General features: G+C 39.1%; 2 protein-coding genes across 3 annotated transcripts; one reads left to right on the top strand and one right to left on the bottom strand.

Moving 5' to 3' along the window:
* Window positions 1–2,499: 2,499 nt before the first annotated feature.
* On the top strand, window positions 2,500–8,613 carry LOC107187665 (calcium uniporter protein, mitochondrial). The gene is made up of 6 exons (XM_015575808.1): window positions 2,500–2,589; window positions 5,269–5,509; window positions 5,601–5,719; window positions 5,833–5,979; window positions 7,859–8,098; window positions 8,236–8,613. The coding sequence occupies exons 1-6, from the start codon at window positions 2,500–2,502 to the stop codon at window positions 8,611–8,613; spliced, it is 1,215 nt and encodes a 404-aa protein (XP_015431294.1).
* A 4,900-nt stretch (window positions 8,614–13,513) lies between these two features.
* On the bottom strand, window positions 13,514–15,824 carry LOC107187713 (type 1 phosphatidylinositol 4,5-bisphosphate 4-phosphatase). 2 transcript variants are annotated; one of them, XM_015575866.1, is made up of 6 exons: window positions 15,431–15,824; window positions 14,905–15,098; window positions 14,622–14,831; window positions 14,415–14,555; window positions 14,276–14,330; window positions 13,514–14,188 (listed from the first exon to the last, which is right to left on the bottom strand). In XM_015575866.1, the coding sequence occupies exons 1-6, from the start codon at window positions 15,513–15,515 to the stop codon at window positions 14,103–14,105; spliced, it is 771 nt and encodes a 256-aa protein (XP_015431352.1). In that variant the 5' UTR covers window positions 15,516–15,824; the 3' UTR covers window positions 13,514–14,102. The 2 variants fall into 2 exon arrangements, with proteins under 2 accessions (XP_015431352.1, XP_015431353.1); XM_015575867.1 differs by lacking the exon at window positions 13,514–14,188 and having other exon boundaries at window positions 14,282–14,348.
* Between the last annotated feature and the right edge of the window lie 240 nt (window positions 15,825–16,064).

Genomic DNA, 16,064 nt, shown 5'->3' with positions numbered 1-16,064 from the left:
TTTCTATCAGTTAGCGGTATTTTAATTATCTTATTTTTGTGTTAATTTTTATAGACTTGCCGTTTCCATCGATCGATCGATTTCACGGTGAATTTAGATTAATAACTCGTTCAAGGGAAACGCGACGCGTGAAACATATCGTAGTTTTTTTCGAGATCATATAAAGAATTTATTGCAAGCTAAACCGTATATGAAACGTATAAAGAAACGTTTGTGGTGAATGGAAGACAAATCGAGAAAAAATAGCGCGTGATAAATGATTTTTATATGCAGTTGTAACTCGCATGCGCATGAGTCACAGTGGGATACGGCTTATTTAGTGAATGCATCCGAACACAGATGGCGTTAAAGAGTACCGCTTTCTCGCTAGTAAAGTTGTCAACCGTATACATAAGAAGTTAAGAGAAGGCTGATAAAGTCATGTTATAGTTGAACCGAGAGTTGTTCCTACGTTAATTTTGTCTAGAAAGGGTCTTAACCGTCGGTTTTGGCCCAAATTGATTAATCAAAAAATATATAATCATTAAATTTTGTACAATTTTCTCGTTTTTAGTTGAAGTAAATTTCTGTGTAGTATGTTGATTGAGAAGTAATTTTTATTACGATGAAGTCTTCAACAAAGTTAATTAATGTAGAGGCCAATTAAGGTTGGAAATATATTGTGTAATACGGAATAACATTTCAATTAACTTTATTCATTAATTCATTGGGCTCCAAACCACAGTAAAATTATTATCATAATCGTCAAATGCATTATAACCACAAAATACTGCTATAATCAAATTTAATTTTAATTGGTAGTAGATAATATTTACTTGACGAATAATATACGTGTTATTTAGTAAATAATAATTAGTAAGACAGTAATTCCCAGAAAATTGCACAGCGATATGTACAAGTCGCTATACACATATCATCCTAACCCTTTCGTTAGTAAAAGAAAGGAAAAAAAAGACTAATCATGCATACTGCAAAACCACTTCGAAAAAGCATTTTCTCCCTGCGATACATAAACCGTGCCTCCCCAATCAAGAACCTCACATACCCTTAATCCTTTTACATTTACAGTTCTTTCAAATCAAGAGAAATTAAAAACCCAATTACGTGAAAATTACCTGAAAGACCGCACCTGAATTCTTACGTCAAAAAAGCTACCTATCCAAAACAGTTGAAAAGGTCACAAGAAAATTAACTGCTCTCCTCGCGCAGTATCTACCTCCCACCAACTACCTTTTTTTTTCTATCCTGTCAAGGGGTACATATATAAGATCCAAGGGTAAGCTTGCCACACCTTTCCGATCACCAGGGCGCACCACATACCGACCCCTAAATAATTTACCTACCCGTGGGGAGATCCCCAGATCTCAGTGGTCGTGCATCCTTGAAGAGGTCACGTCACGCGAACTTTCTATCGATCCCACCGTCCACCGATCGGGAAACACGCGACTTCGATTAATCGAACCCCCGCGGATAGTTTTCGGCCACGAAGGAACCCCTTTTTCGGCCGATTGGTGTGGTTTTCCACACGCGCGCGCGCGTCACTTATTAGTTGGCCAGAATCCAGAGGCAGACTGCCGCCGGCTGGGAAAACTTCACCACCGCCGCGAACTTTTCACCGCGGGCTTGGAAGAAGGGAGGACGACACACTGGTAAAGGTGGTGGCAGCTTCTCTGGCCACTGACCAGCTAGCTCGATCGCTTCTTCGCTCGCCGAGCAAGACACGGCGTCGTGGGGGCACGCTAATTGTCGGACGTTGCGCCTACTCTCCATTAACCGGCTGCAATTAACACGGGCGAAGCCGAATTTCATTGCCGGGTGAGAGAGATCGAAGCAGAACTCACGACCAAATAATACGCATTCGCGATTGAATCATCGAAGAAACGGGCCCGGTTTCCCTTTCGAAACCGGAAACTCAATGACAATTGGGCCAAGTTGTGACGATAGCTACCAACCATCCGGTGATCTGAAACGAAGGAAACTCAGTTTGAAGATGTTAATTTTGAGAAAAAAAAATGTTTTATTTTCTATTCGGTATATTTTATTTCAATGTTTTAGTTAGAAGTACACTTCTTGAATTTTTGTGATTAGCACTACTCCTTTCACCTTCGAAATTCAGAAATAATATTTCGCCCGTGAATTCTATACCAGCTGTAGATGTGCACAAACTATGAATAAGATCGGCCTAAGTGGGTACTGATTTTTGACATTTGTTTTGCAGTGTGTTTACCACCCGCGATGCAACAAAATACTGATGATTTTTTGGACCTTGAAGGGGATCTTCGAAATCTTTAATATGCCTTCATTCACTGTCCTTTGTTTTCTGTGGATACTACGTGTTTCGAATTCGAGTCACCATTTTTATCGATCGATCCCCACGAGCGATTGTGTACACAAAGCACGTAAAAGAATACCGTGTCTTTTCTATTAATACGATACTATTCGGGTTAATCCACCGGCTATAATTCGCTTAGGAAATTACGTGTACGTGGATCGTAACAAATGGGCGATAAACAGGACGACTTTCTCCAAGATTATGCCTCGTATCGGCCGAAATACGCTGGGTACGCAAGGCAGTTACAATTCTCCATGGTTTGCTGCTCAAAATGTTCACACGTTCCATCGCCAAGCGAATATTTAACCGCGCGCAGTGAAGTTTTGCTATCTATTCCGAATATCGTGCAATTAACACAGAGATCGATTGTGGTAATCAACAAACAATACTAACATGGGCCCCGTTGTTTCAAGCACTTCGAATCCTCGGTTACGCAACTGTCGATCGACAGACCGGTTGTTGCTCGATCCCAGCGAGCATAATTCCTTCCGGTGTGCGCTTCACGCTATCGTACGCTTTTCAAAATGCTGCCGTTTGCACAAGCCTCCCCGGAGCATTCCTTGGACTCTCGCGGAATGAAAATCCGTTATTGCAGCCGAGGGGGACAGTCTTTCGAGACATCTAATCGAAAAGTCTCGTCGCAACGATTCGACTCAAACTAGAAATAAATTGGAACCACAGACTTACAACTTGCAAAAGATACGATCTATTAACGTGGAGTTCTTATAGCTCGAGTTAAGTATCGTTCTTTCGATACTTTATACATCAATTTACAAAGTAAGAGTAACATGAGCGTAGGCAGGTTATCAGTCGGACGGGGGTGAGAGTAAATAAATTTTTTAATTTATATTTGCATACAAAATATTGGTTAATATAATACAATATTTTTCCCCTCTAGGGAGGCTACGCCTATGAAGAGTGATTTATATTTATATCGAAATGGCGTTCATTAGAAGTGGTTTTGATCTTACGAACTCCGAAATTTATTGTGATATAAACACCACTTAAGAAATTTGAGTTTCTCCAGTGCAATAGTAGAAATCTCTCAGTGATTCATATTCCGAGCAATCATTTATTTCTTTTCGATATCGATTTTTGTTTGAATCTGCCCCAGTCCAAAACTTTTCGTGAACTCAAGAACTAGGATCTAGATTAGCGCTCGACTTTATATGAATTTATTTTGTCGGTTTAAATGTGGCTGATCATTCGTTATGGCGTTCCTGTGTAAGCTATTACAATCGCTTCCAACGGCGGAAAGAAATGAAAGGGCCAAGCGGCGATTAACAAAACGAAACTCCGTTTCCGTGAATTCGCTCGCGTGATGGTCGCGCGATCGAGAGCTGGGATCGCGTTAACCTGGTTAGGAGCCGTTTGATACGTGGAGGAGGTATTAGAGTGTGGAGACCGGAATGGGACGGCTACGGGCATCTTTACGTTGTAAGCAGAACGGAACCGAGCGTCGATCCGGCTGCACGATCTCTAAAAATGCATCCACGGGCATGCGAGTCGCGTTAGATTCTCGAGACGAGAGAAAAAATTCATTCGTTGTTTCGTTGGCGTTTTTATCTGAGAAAATAACACTGGGTCACAGTATTTCTGTTTTACACAGAGCTTTACGAGGCATAGTAAACGTCGGGACCGTCGGGACTAGCAATCGTTCAGCATCCCCGTCTCATCTCTCCTTCCACGAGGAAGCATAAAGCAGTCACTGTTCATGTTTTACGACGCATCTGGCAGCGGTGGTTCGTAGGAATACCCGAAATCTGACAGTCTCGTGGTTACGGTATTGGAAATAAGCCGACTGAAAGAATCCATTCGAAATTGACAGGAACGAAAGCTGCATTCTCGCATTTCTCCGTTCTTTGCTAGGCTGTCGCGTGATAGAAGACTAGCTACGCGAGTGTTTCTTTCGTTAACGAAAGATACGGAAGTTGACAGGCAAAGAAAGCATGCTTCTGCTACGTCTTGCACGATATTTTTCTAGTTGCCTCCACCGACGCACTTGGTTCTCTCGAAAGCAGAGAGGAAGAAAGGAGTTTACACTCTAGGCTACAAGACCGTTGCAAGAAACACTCGAGTTAAAAAAGAGAAACTGCATCCGATTAGTCTGACCTGCTCGTTTCGATATCGAAATGTAGCCCGACACCGGCAGCACGAGAGTGATGAATGGTTTTGACGCTCAAAGTTCGGCCGTCTGAGCAGAAAAATTTAATAGATCTAACGGCGGAATCTATGGAAAATACACGGTGGGGATTATCCAACCAGTGTCATTAATAATAATTAATGATTGAAACGTCTAGGAAACGGTATTATAACTGGAAGTATTAACACTTTAGTCTATTAAGAAATTAAGTATTTTATTCCTAGATACAACCGAATAGGGGAAAGATTCCACGCGAAGAAATAAGTCGAATATATAAAACAACATTTTTTCATTCGAGACTTCGTTTCTTCGGAAAATCGACTTTGAAACTCTGCTCGGTACGCGTGCAATTGAACAGGACTTTGGGTCTGTTCATTGTATTCCGTTTCTACTTACTACTAGACGAATACACAAACGATTGTTTAAACTCGATTTTCTCGAGACCAAAGTCTCGAATGAAAACCTATTATTCTATACTTTCGACTTATTTTTTCACGTAGAATCATCCCCTACAGTATTTTTGGGGTTCCTTTCATGGGTGTAGCCAGGATATCAGTCAGGAGGGGTTAAAATATTAACACATCCTCTGCCACAGTGAAAAATACTGTGTTAGCCGTGTTTCAAATCATACTGCAATATTAAATAGTACGCAAAATTTGATAACTCTAGGAAGAGAGGGGGAGAGCAAAATCCAGTTTTTTTCTTGTAGGGTGGGGCAAAGGCCACTTTTTTTCCGTCCAGGGTCGAAATTGGTTACGCCCATGGTTCCTTTTAAAGTTCTTCTGGCTCGTAGAGCTTGCACGAAGGAATCGATCTGGCAGGCCAGTGTATCAACGGTTCCCCCGATCTGATCTCAGTTGCAGACGTAACAGTGACGTATCATCGAGGATTGCCGAAGATCACGGTACCGTTGCCGTCCAGGAGGGAGCACTGCGTGTTTACCCTGAAACCAATAACCCACACCGTGGGCGACTTCATCAGGATGCTGAAGCGAGAGGATCGCGGGATCGATCGTGCAAGCGTGACGACGCTCGGTGAGTCGATCGATGAATATCACGGGGCATCGAACGACGAGCGCGTGTATAACGCGGGATGATTACGCCGCGTGTGGTTTGATGGTTTCAGACGGCATCAGAATAGGCTCGAACAACACGATAGAAACACTAATGGATGAGGACTTCCGGCTGATAATAAACGACAACGAGTACGTCGTTACGCCGCCGTTGCATCACAGGTACACTATGGTGAGTCCTTTCTTAAAAAATATAATAATAAAAAAGCATCCACGTCCTTGTTGGTAAGATCGAAAATTGTTATTTCGGAAGAAACGAGCTTTGGTCCGATTCGAATGTTTCAGGAAAACGTGGAGAAGTTGTCCGACGTGCAAACATTGATTGGACAACTGTACGAGGCGTTCCATGTTCGTGAGCATTACTCCGACATGGAGAAGCAAGTGTTGGCCGAGTTGGAGACAGTCAGGCTGGAGTTGGAGCCTATGGAACAGGTAAAGTCACTTGGACACACGGAACCACACACAGTCTTGGTGGTTTCAACCCCTTCGTGATTGCGGGCGATATTGTTCACGGGGATAGATATCAGTGTATTCATGAATACATTCTGAACGATACACTGGCTATACGATGACAGGTCTAATAAATATTTGAAAAATGTAACTGATATAGGAGTGTTAAGATTGAAATCAAATAGGTGAGCACTTGGGATTAAAGGACGGGTTATTCTTCCTCCTAGATCTCTCTACATTTCTGAGGAAGTTGAATAAAATTGCGTGCAGCGGAAACGTAAATCGAAGTTGCATGTACTGGGTAGTAGACGGCACACAGATAAATCTACGTGGTTCATTCATGTGTCACTGTAGACAGTAAAGTCCTCTGTTATAATTATAGCAGTCTATCAAAGCTTTTAATACAGAATTCAAAACTGTCCCATTTTAGTTTTCAAATATTAATGCCTAAAATTGTCAATTTGCATAAACTTCCGCAGTCTTACCATAATAAGTAACCATGTCGTGAAACGTTATTTCTGCGTTCCGTAACTCCTATAAACATTGTACACCATTGTACCCAACAGAGTTAGGCAGAATTTTATTTGAATAATACACAGTGAAAAGCAGCACTATCTAAGGGTGTCGTTCTGAGCTTTAAACAGTCAATGAGAGTACATAATTATTCGACAAATGTCGATTTATTCATAAAGAAGTATTATTTAAACAATTAAAAATGACGAAATACTTTTTTTATCTCTTATTCGTTATTCGAAACTTTTTATCTAGATAATGATTGCTCATCTCTGATACCTAAAATTGTAACCCCTTGAAAGGGAAATTCTCTAAGCAAATACCAGTATGTATTTCCGTGTTGGGATAGTTTCATCTCAGGGCGCGACAATGTACACGAGCCGAACGAAGGCGCGGCCCCGATGGTATCTAAATTAAACGGAAGTTTAAGGATTCCGTAGACGTGTCTGTATTAACATTCCGGGGCGTTAGAACGCGGCACGCGCGCGCATTATTCAACGAAACAACACGCGGTTGCGCGTCGCTCTTTTATCGCTAGTTTTCTCCTGCGCTGGACGCATTAAATTTTCATACGGAGCACGTTTCAATCATCGCGTTCTCCCATATCGCGAAACGGCATAATTAACCACCAACGCTGTTGGATCGCGTTCGAAGCATGATTACCGAAAAGTGATTAACGTATCGTCGTTATAACGCGAGCCCCGTCGAACTCGTCTTTCTAATTATATAATACCGGTTGGTTTCCTTTTTCATTCGCGTTTTTTCCCGCCCTTTCTCGCCTCGCGATCGATAAAACCACGGGGATAATAGATGCGAAACAGCGCCGAGCTTCGGTAACTTTCTATGTACGTTTCTGCAAGTCGTTGGAACCAAAAAAAATTGGTCCCAGAAAATGTTCAGAACTCTTCTTTTAACGGGGGTCCATTATATTGATTGTATGACATAAGGGATCCATTAAAAATTTAGTAATAATAGTACTGGGACTTGACTACTTTCTGAATCACATTGTAGTATCTGTAAATTTCTATCAAGAAATAATAGTTCTCCTGTTAATAGTAGTGGCAATTATTCTAAAGGTATTTATTTTAAAGATCAACGAAAGGAAGAACGCAGTAGCTATCATCAAAGTCATAAACCAGGTAAAGCTGAGACAAGGCAAATATTGGTAACTGCAGTGGAAACGTTGTACGGGTCTAAAGTGAACCTAGTATTGGTACAGAAGTTTCTAACAATCCCAAGTTGAGGAACCCCCAAGCCGGTGTTTTCGGGATCCTTCAAATAACTCCTCAAATATAAGCATAACAGACCAACGATCCGAAGGACCAATGTGTTCCGGTTTCTGTTACAGAAACTGATGGACTTGGAGACCACGGCCGCCAGGAAGGCAAACATCTTCATCTGGATGTGTCTAGTCTTGATGTCTGTTCAGTTTAGCGGCCTAGCCAGACTAACTTGGTGGGAGTACTCGTGGGACATAATGGAACCGGTCACCTATTTTGTTACCTATGGTACCACAATGGCTTGGTTCATCTATTTCGTTCTAACAAAACAGGTGAACGATTTCAAACTCTCAGACGTATACTTGATGGTATAGTTGCTCATAAAGACATACTTTGGAACCACTGAATTTATTAGATCGTTGTTTCTTTACCTCCAAGTATACTTCTTAGATATCGTCACAGATATGTTTATTATTTAATAATAAACATTGTACCAAATGCACAGGAATACATGCTGCCTGATGTGCTGAACAGACGTCACTTAATCGCCCTCCACAAGAAAGCCAGGCAAGCTGGCCTAGATATCGACCAATACAATGCCCTAAAGGACAAAGCTTACGAATTGGAGACCACCTTAAAGATTATCCGCGGGCCTCTATACGAGCATCAGAGCCGTATAGAACAGATGAAAAGATCAAGATCAAGATCAAGCTCAAGTAGTTCCAGATCACCCAGTTCATCACCTAGTCCTAGTCCTAGTCCTAGTCCTGAAAGGAGTCTTCCTAAAAAAGGCATCTTTCCACTACAAGACACACTTAAGAAACCGGTTCCCCAAGGAGCACAATTCAGTCCGGCTTGGATGCTCAAAGAAACAAGGGATTGATCACCGAAGGGACACCGATAGATCAAGTAGACTTTCAACGAGAGAGAAGTCGGTTCTTTATTATTATTTTTTTGTTTTCTTTACGAAAAAAAAAATGCACTCAGGGTGTTCACCAATAGTTAAATGCCGATGAGTCACCGGTGTTTAGCTGATAGTTAGAGAAAGTATGGCGAACCGGGGGCAAAAGGAACGAGACAGGAACGATTGCTTTCGTTTGCATAAGATAAACCTTGCAAGGATCGTCGACGGAGTCTTCCAAGTCGTGCGACGACACTCCTATTCAACGACTACGTGTATAAAATATGTATCTGCCCAATGCTCAATGTTGTTGACTGCTGTGCGTTTGGAAGACGTCGAAGGAAGATGTGTATATACCGCAGTTTTCTACACACACTGTCATTTACTACACGATAAAGAATCGGACGAACGGGGCTAGGGGTTCGTGGAGACATTGGTGAGGATGGTGTTCCCCGGCAATGTTGACACACGGGGCGGTTAATTGGAAGGAGAATTTCTGATAAACTTGAAATCATTCTTGCTGTACATTATTAAAATTATCATCGTGTTTTTAATTTTTCAGAACGGTTCCAAACTTTTGCACTAATGTACACATTTATACACATTTTCTAGACTGTCGTATATGTACGCTTTTCACAACGAATGTGTGTAGAAAAATCATTGAAATTCCAGAGAAGAAAGTACAGTTCTACGGAAGAGATATACGAGCGCTCCGTTTATCCTGAATAGAAACTGTCCTTAAAAACGGGCAAATGTAAAAAAGATGCTGAGAAGCTCCAACCTTCCGATGGATCGCCCTGTAGATATACACACATTTGTGGTTCGTGCGAAAATGTTTGTGATAAGTTAACGTCTTTTAGCTTGTAATTTAATAATTGCCTCCTCCTACGATCCGCGGGCACGCACGCTACGCGTTTTTAATCTCAAATCGGACCTCGATGAATTTTTATTTGACAAACTCGTCCATTTCACTCGTCGCGTCTGCAATCGAAACGGTTTTTTTTTTATATCTTCCGCGAGACGATAACGATCACATTACCCATGTAAATATACTATATTTTTCTTTCCCCTCCCGCAAGAACAAAGAACTATTTTACATTTCGTGTAACATGCAAGGCGTGTGGTGTACTTAACTTTTATTTCGACGCGCCGCTGTTCATTTATTGTTTCAGGGAAGAAGCGACGTACTTACTGACTATGTGACCACGCACATCCACAACTGCAAATATTTTTTAAGTCATTTTTCCTAATCGGTAACATTCTAACCTAATATTGATCATTGGACTGCGGATGTTAGCGCAAATATGGATAATTTACAGAGACTAGGATCAGAGGTTTGTTCACTCTGTTAAGGGTTCCGTCAGGTTCGAAATAACAACCTGATTGAACTTCGTTAATTTTTCGTTTTTATTATACTAAGTTCCAGATGTTTCTGGACACTATAAATGCATAAGATCCTCAGTCTAATGGTCATCTAACTCCTCCTCGCCGGTATTCGCTAATTATATATTGTAATACATACAATTTAACTATATTCTTCGTACACTCTGTCCGGAGTTTTTACAGTGTTACGATTAATGCTTAATCAAGCGCTGATAGGCAAGATTTTAGCGTCTAATATTTATAACGATACTCGCTACACTAAACACTTTTATTCCTATCGACTTTATTGGTGGCACACGATTTTAAGAGATTCCGCGACGTTCTCGTGCACCGTGTTACAGAAATTTTTTCGACACCTTTAAAATTAAGAATTTGACAGTACCGTTACTACCTACTTACTGCAACTTCTAGAGTATCATCCACGAAAGTATCTTAAGAATAACGTAAACTATTTCTAGCCCATTTAAGAAACTTTCTCTCGCTTTCGTAAAAATCCCTTATCCGTCCGCTCGAATAAACTCTCGGTGGTGTTGTACGGCAACCTAGACCAGTATACTAAACAGTATGTTCTCGAAGACACTGTGTGAGATTCTTTACCAAAGTCGGTGGTACAGTTGTGGGCATAATGTTAATTCAGATCCTGATAAGTTGATGCAAAGTGTCGCTCCGTTTCAATACGAATTAATTGAATTCGTCGAAAGAATCATTACTATAACTATTATTAATTAGACTGCGGATATTATGCATTTATAATATAATACATACACAGATATGTATCTAACATTCTTTTTTTAGGATGAAATAATTTCACAAAGGTTAGAATTTTTATTCTACTTTCAACATAAAAATAAACTGAACTGTTACATTTCGATTTTTCTGAGACACTCAATGGAAATTCGTACAAACGTCCGCGGTCTAAATATTATAACGCAATCGTTGTTTATGTTTTATATACAGATGAAAACATCTATTATTGTATAAGACCGTATATTTTCCTATGGAATCTGTATTTTTTAATTACTTTATATTGTTACAATCAATATAATCAACACTGCTCGCGAATAAGCAGTATGGAGATAAGAACAATGAAACAAGATACAATTAATTTCTGTGAAATATTTAACGTCTGCTCGTGTTTCATTTTGATCGCATACCGCGCGCACGGAACTGTACACGAAGAACAATTTCCGCTAGTCGCCGGTGAAATAAGGGGAAACCGCATTTCAGGATGTATCGAATAGTAGTCGGTTTAGAATCAGCTGCAGAGTAGACGATTCGACGTATACAGAGAGACTATGCACATTTTCATAGCACTTCTTCTCAAGCACAGGAATTGAATGCGAGCATGCTTGACCGCGTTCAGCGAATTTCTCCTTTACGACAATCGCTTTTAGCCGGAGGCTTCTGTTTTGCGACCGAATTAATCTAGTGCCAACGTTCAAGTCGCAAATGCGTGATCCCTGAAATCCTTGTGAGTTGATACCCGAAGCCTGAGTAGGGAGAAGAAGCAACGACCGAGAATGTCTCGAAAATAAATATACTTCGAAGAATAGTTACGAAACAGTAAAAAAAAAATATGTATCTAGAGAAATTAACTATCTGGCCTTGTTTAGAATCCAATACTAGCGGAAACATTCTTCCTGAGATTTGTTTTCAAGTGATCTTGATAGGAATGAAGGTCGAACAGATCTTCGAAGCTGTAGGAAAGTGTTCTTGGTTGGTTGGTACCAGATGTAAAGTAAGGGATGATAATGAAATAGTGATATTCGCTACGTTTTTCTGATATTCTTTTTTTATTGCTAGGTAAATGTTTCATTCGAAGCTTTTATGGAAATACCCAAATGTATAATAAGCAGGAAAAGGTAGGAAGGTGTCGCTTCCCAGAAACGAATTTCTTGTCTTCGCAAATAGCTAATTCTCTTTCCGACATATTTTTTATGATGTTTAACAAAGATTTCGTACATACAAGATTTTGTAAATACACAATGATATACATATATATGTATTGTATATCGTATACATAAATGTATGGTTATTTTGTAAATGTCTTGTGCTGTTTCCTTGGTGCTTACGAAATAAACACCTAAACTCCTCGGTCGGTTAACTGACAACAAACTCAAGGTCGAACTTATTCTTCGTTTGTAAAATTGTTACCTATACATATATGTATCGGAGTTTCGATCATTCAATCGAATGTACGGAATTTCAAATGGTACTCGCCGATTTGGTGTTTGATATATAATCGTGAATGGAAACCGACGCCATTATAAAACCATCTGCGCGCCACTTTAATGATTTCTTTTCATATGAGACTCGAGCTGTCGATTCATCAATTCGGAGACCAATGATTAAGTGTTTCGTTAGCCGAAATATAATATCGTTTAACTAATGTTGTTGTTGCGACTATTATTAACAATACTAGAAAACTAAAGTGAATAAAAGTTTCTGGTTCTCTGGGATCTTGTATTCTGTAACTAACGTTACTTGTAATATTAAAAGGAATTAGCGAGTTAATCTGGAACTCACTGAATAGATTCAGCCTGGTGTCGACCTATTAAGCGATGTTAAGTTATTGACAGTCTGAATAAACGGACGTCAGTAGACGAAATTCAAAGTACATACATGTACGTGTATATACGTGTCCGATGATATCTAAATAGGGTTCTGCGAGAACGAACGATTTCAAGTGTAATCGAAGCACACCATTTTGGTTTTAATCTCAGCCGCGTTTGTTGCATACTTGTCACGTGTACATATTATTCCCAACGAATGCATACCTGTTTATACAACCTTGAGTTGTGCTGTGATTTACGTCCATGTATCTAGTTATACATACAAAAGCGATTGGAAATAAAATAAAAACTTAACAAAATATACGTGGTATTTTGATTCCTTTTTAACAGTGCTTTGGATTGAATGCTCAATATCTTCGAAAATCACCTAAGGAACCATGATCACAAATTCTTCTGTTCGTTTGTTGAAAAGTGAACGTATTAGAAAGAGGTTTTGTGTTAAGTCCTGCAAGAACTATTATTTTTGTTTTTTTCGAGTACAAGAAAGTAATAACGATTAATATTGCTATTATAAACACGCTAATATTATTATGTCAATTTAGAAATAATTTTTTCTATGATTTACCGTGAAAATATCTACTTCTCCGGTCAATAAGGAATGTACAGTTGAATGAGCATGGTCATCCACGGTTAAATTTATGTTTTATTGCAAAGCTTTTTATACGTAAACACGTCTGTGAATGGGAATCCTCTGAAGCAGAAATAAAAGCTATATTTCAGATTTTCATATAATTATTTATATAAATATTTCAGATGTTTAGTACAATTAGTTTAATTGCAATTACACGACTAAGGGAGGGAAACAATAAAATAATTTGGACCATGCAATAATGTCTGGTAATAAAATAGATGGTAACGTTTAATATATGTATTTTATATAATTCTACTTGCATGTCAAATAATACATAAATCCAAAAATGTCTTTTTAAAGATACTGGTTTATGAATGATTCTTTAACGACAATGCAAGTACATTATTAGAAACGCAATTTACGCAGCCGTATGTATTGTTGCTCGTAATTGGAATAATGTTGATGCGAGAATGTTTTTTGTTCTTTTTCTTTTATTTACGATTATACCTGTGTGCATTTTATATGTTTATGGTAGATGTAGAAAGCATGTATAGTATACTTTACTGCAAATATGAAAACAATTTAATGGGGTTGTTGCATTGGTCCTATGCTTTTATATATAAAAGTGCAGAGGAACAATCCTTCTTGTTTAAAATGGACACCCCCCCATTTTCATCTAGTATACATACACCAAATACACGTTCTCATTGTCCGTAACATGTACATCTGTATATGCACATGCGAGAATGTTTCGACGAGAGCGCTGTTGTGGGTACAAACTCGCAACTGCATGTGTAGAATGTATACAACTACCGGTCATGTCCTAGCAGGACTTATATGTTTTTGTCATTACTATAAACATTTGATCTAAATATATTATTATACGACATAGATGTTAGAGGAATCGGTTTCAGAGTATTAGCTGTTGATTGTCATTTGGCGGACTACATGGGACCCTCTATTAAACTAATTTTCATTGTGAAATAATAAATGCTTCGTCCCAGACACAAAAGTGCGAATAGAAATGCACCTGAAATTAAAGATATTCTCAGGTAATTTAAAAGAATAAAACAATCATTTATATTTCCTAAAGTCCAAAGTATCCTACAATACCCACCAACATAAGCTACATAAATTCCACCCTTAGATTTTGCATGTGTATAAGTTCCGACCTACAAACAGAAATAGCACTGATTTTACTTCAGCATATGAAGCAATTATTAAATAATAATAAATTAAGTTACAAAAGTACTTACAGTCACAGCTACTGCAATTATTAAGGCTATTATTCCCAGAATAACAAATGCAATGCTTCGACCTCTAGCAAAGTCTGAACCAACCGAAGATATTTTTCGACAATGTGGACATCGGGCCAAAGCATTATTCAATGTGTTAAACTAAAGAATAGAGTACATGTTATATTCTATACATACAGAAGACATATTTTTTACTTATGCTCTTACCAAAAATGTGTCATGACAATGAGCACAGCATACTCTGCACATTCCAGGCATAGAAAGAACAGGTGGTGTGATTGGACTCGGAGCAAGGTTAATGATACGTTTACAATTTGGCCTTGGACAAGCAATACGTTGTGAGGAGCTTTTACATATTAACAAACAATTGCATGGACAACGAACATATTTCTTTCCTGGTGGTGCACTTCGTATGGGCTGGAAAAATAATTAATGTTCTCATTTATGGATATGCAGGTTTACAACTTTAAAAGATAATTCATGAACATACAGTAGCCTCGTTGCACTGCAAACATTTGACAACATGTTGATCTCTTTTAGTAGATATATCTATCATAGCCTGACAAACTCTACAAGTGACCATAGGCAGACCATCTGGATGAATCGACTGATACGAAGGAGGTAGTTCATCAGGACCTATTGTGGATACTGTGTTGACAGTTGACAATGTTTCATCTGAGGCAGCTGTTTTGAGTGAGGCAAAGTGAATCAGATTAACCCTTGTGACATTCAATTACTTCACAGTGTACGGTAAAAAAGATGATAGACTTTTTTATATATTCGTAGATAGACCAATATTACAGTCTTGACAACGAAGATACATGTACGTGTTTTAGTATCATTACGATATTTTTAAAAACTGAGCTACAACAGATTAAAAAGCAGACTTATCTTTCAATCAAACAAAATAAAGTGGCCAATATACTCAGTCGTGTCCGTATGTCGTACGGACTAATTAGCGAAAGGGTTAAACAATTCCTTTAATCCATTCGCCGAGCGAGAAGAAATTGTTTTACCTATGACATCGGTGCTGCGTGAACTGTAGGTAACATTTTCATTTTTTAACAACGGCTGTCGTTCGCCCACTTTGCCGTCTCCCATGTCGAGCTGTTAATCGGCCCCCTTAACGACAACAATTTAGTTAAGTATTGTTTGACAGTACTCCCGGTGCTCCGATGACAAGGATGACAAAATACAAATTTTTCTGACACCCACCGCGGTACTGTCTGTTTATAGAATGGAAACCCTATCTAACAGCCGATATATAGTGAATTAATACATCGGGGACCTCTAATCACCGACTAGTAGACGGTGATATTAGCGTCAATGAAAATTTCAGCGACAAACTTATGAAACCTTTATGAAGCTTTGAAGATCGTACGGAAGATTTGCAAGTTACAGAAGAGAGAATTATTTGCGACGGATAAATTACAATATTTTATAAGCCTGAATAACACCAGAGCGTATTACCACCGACTAGGTATAGAATAGACCTAACATCCATTGCTTTTTTCTGTCCACGTTCATAGGGCTACGTAGCCCTGTTACCATTTTAGTGTCAATATCCGACGTTACCGATAAAGCATGCATTCTGGGTATTATTAACACAAATGAAGTGTTATTCCATTCATATTGTGTGTATCTATATGA

The sequence above is a fragment of the Dufourea novaeangliae genome, unplaced genomic scaffold, assembly GCF_001272555.1.
Source record: "Dufourea novaeangliae isolate 0120121106 unplaced genomic scaffold, ASM127255v1 scaffold101, whole genome shotgun sequence".
Lineage (NCBI taxonomy): Eukaryota > Metazoa > Arthropoda > Insecta > Hymenoptera > Halictidae > Dufourea > Dufourea novaeangliae.
The sequence above is the reverse complement of the archived record's forward strand: the minus strand, read 5'-3'. Positions and strand labels throughout refer to the sequence as shown.

Excerpts from the sequence above, each read along its gene's own strand:
- LOC107187665 (XM_015575808.1), top strand. The coding sequence starts at position 2,500 with ATGGGCGATAAACAGGACGACTTTCTCCAAGATTATGCCTCGTATCGG. Across the intron at positions 5,720-5,832 it reads TGCATCACAGGTACACTATG|GAAAACGTGGAGAAGTTGTC; the intron begins GTGAGTCCTTTC and ends CGAATGTTTCAG. Across the intron at positions 5,980-7,858 it reads AGTTGGAGCCTATGGAACAG|AAACTGATGGACTTGGAGAC; the intron begins GTAAAGTCACTT and ends TTTCTGTTACAG.
- LOC107187713 (XM_015575866.1), bottom strand. The coding sequence starts at position 15,515 with ATGGGAGACGGCAAAGTGGGCGAACGACAGCCGTTGTTAAAAAATGAA. Across the intron at positions 15,099-15,430 it reads ACGCAGCACCGATGTCATAG|CTGCCTCAGATGAAACATTG; the intron begins GTAAAACAATTT and ends CACTCAAAACAG. Across the intron at positions 14,189-14,275 it reads AATTTATGTAGCTTATGTTG|GTGCATTTCTATTCGCACTT; the intron begins GTGGGTATTGTA and ends CTTTAATTTCAG.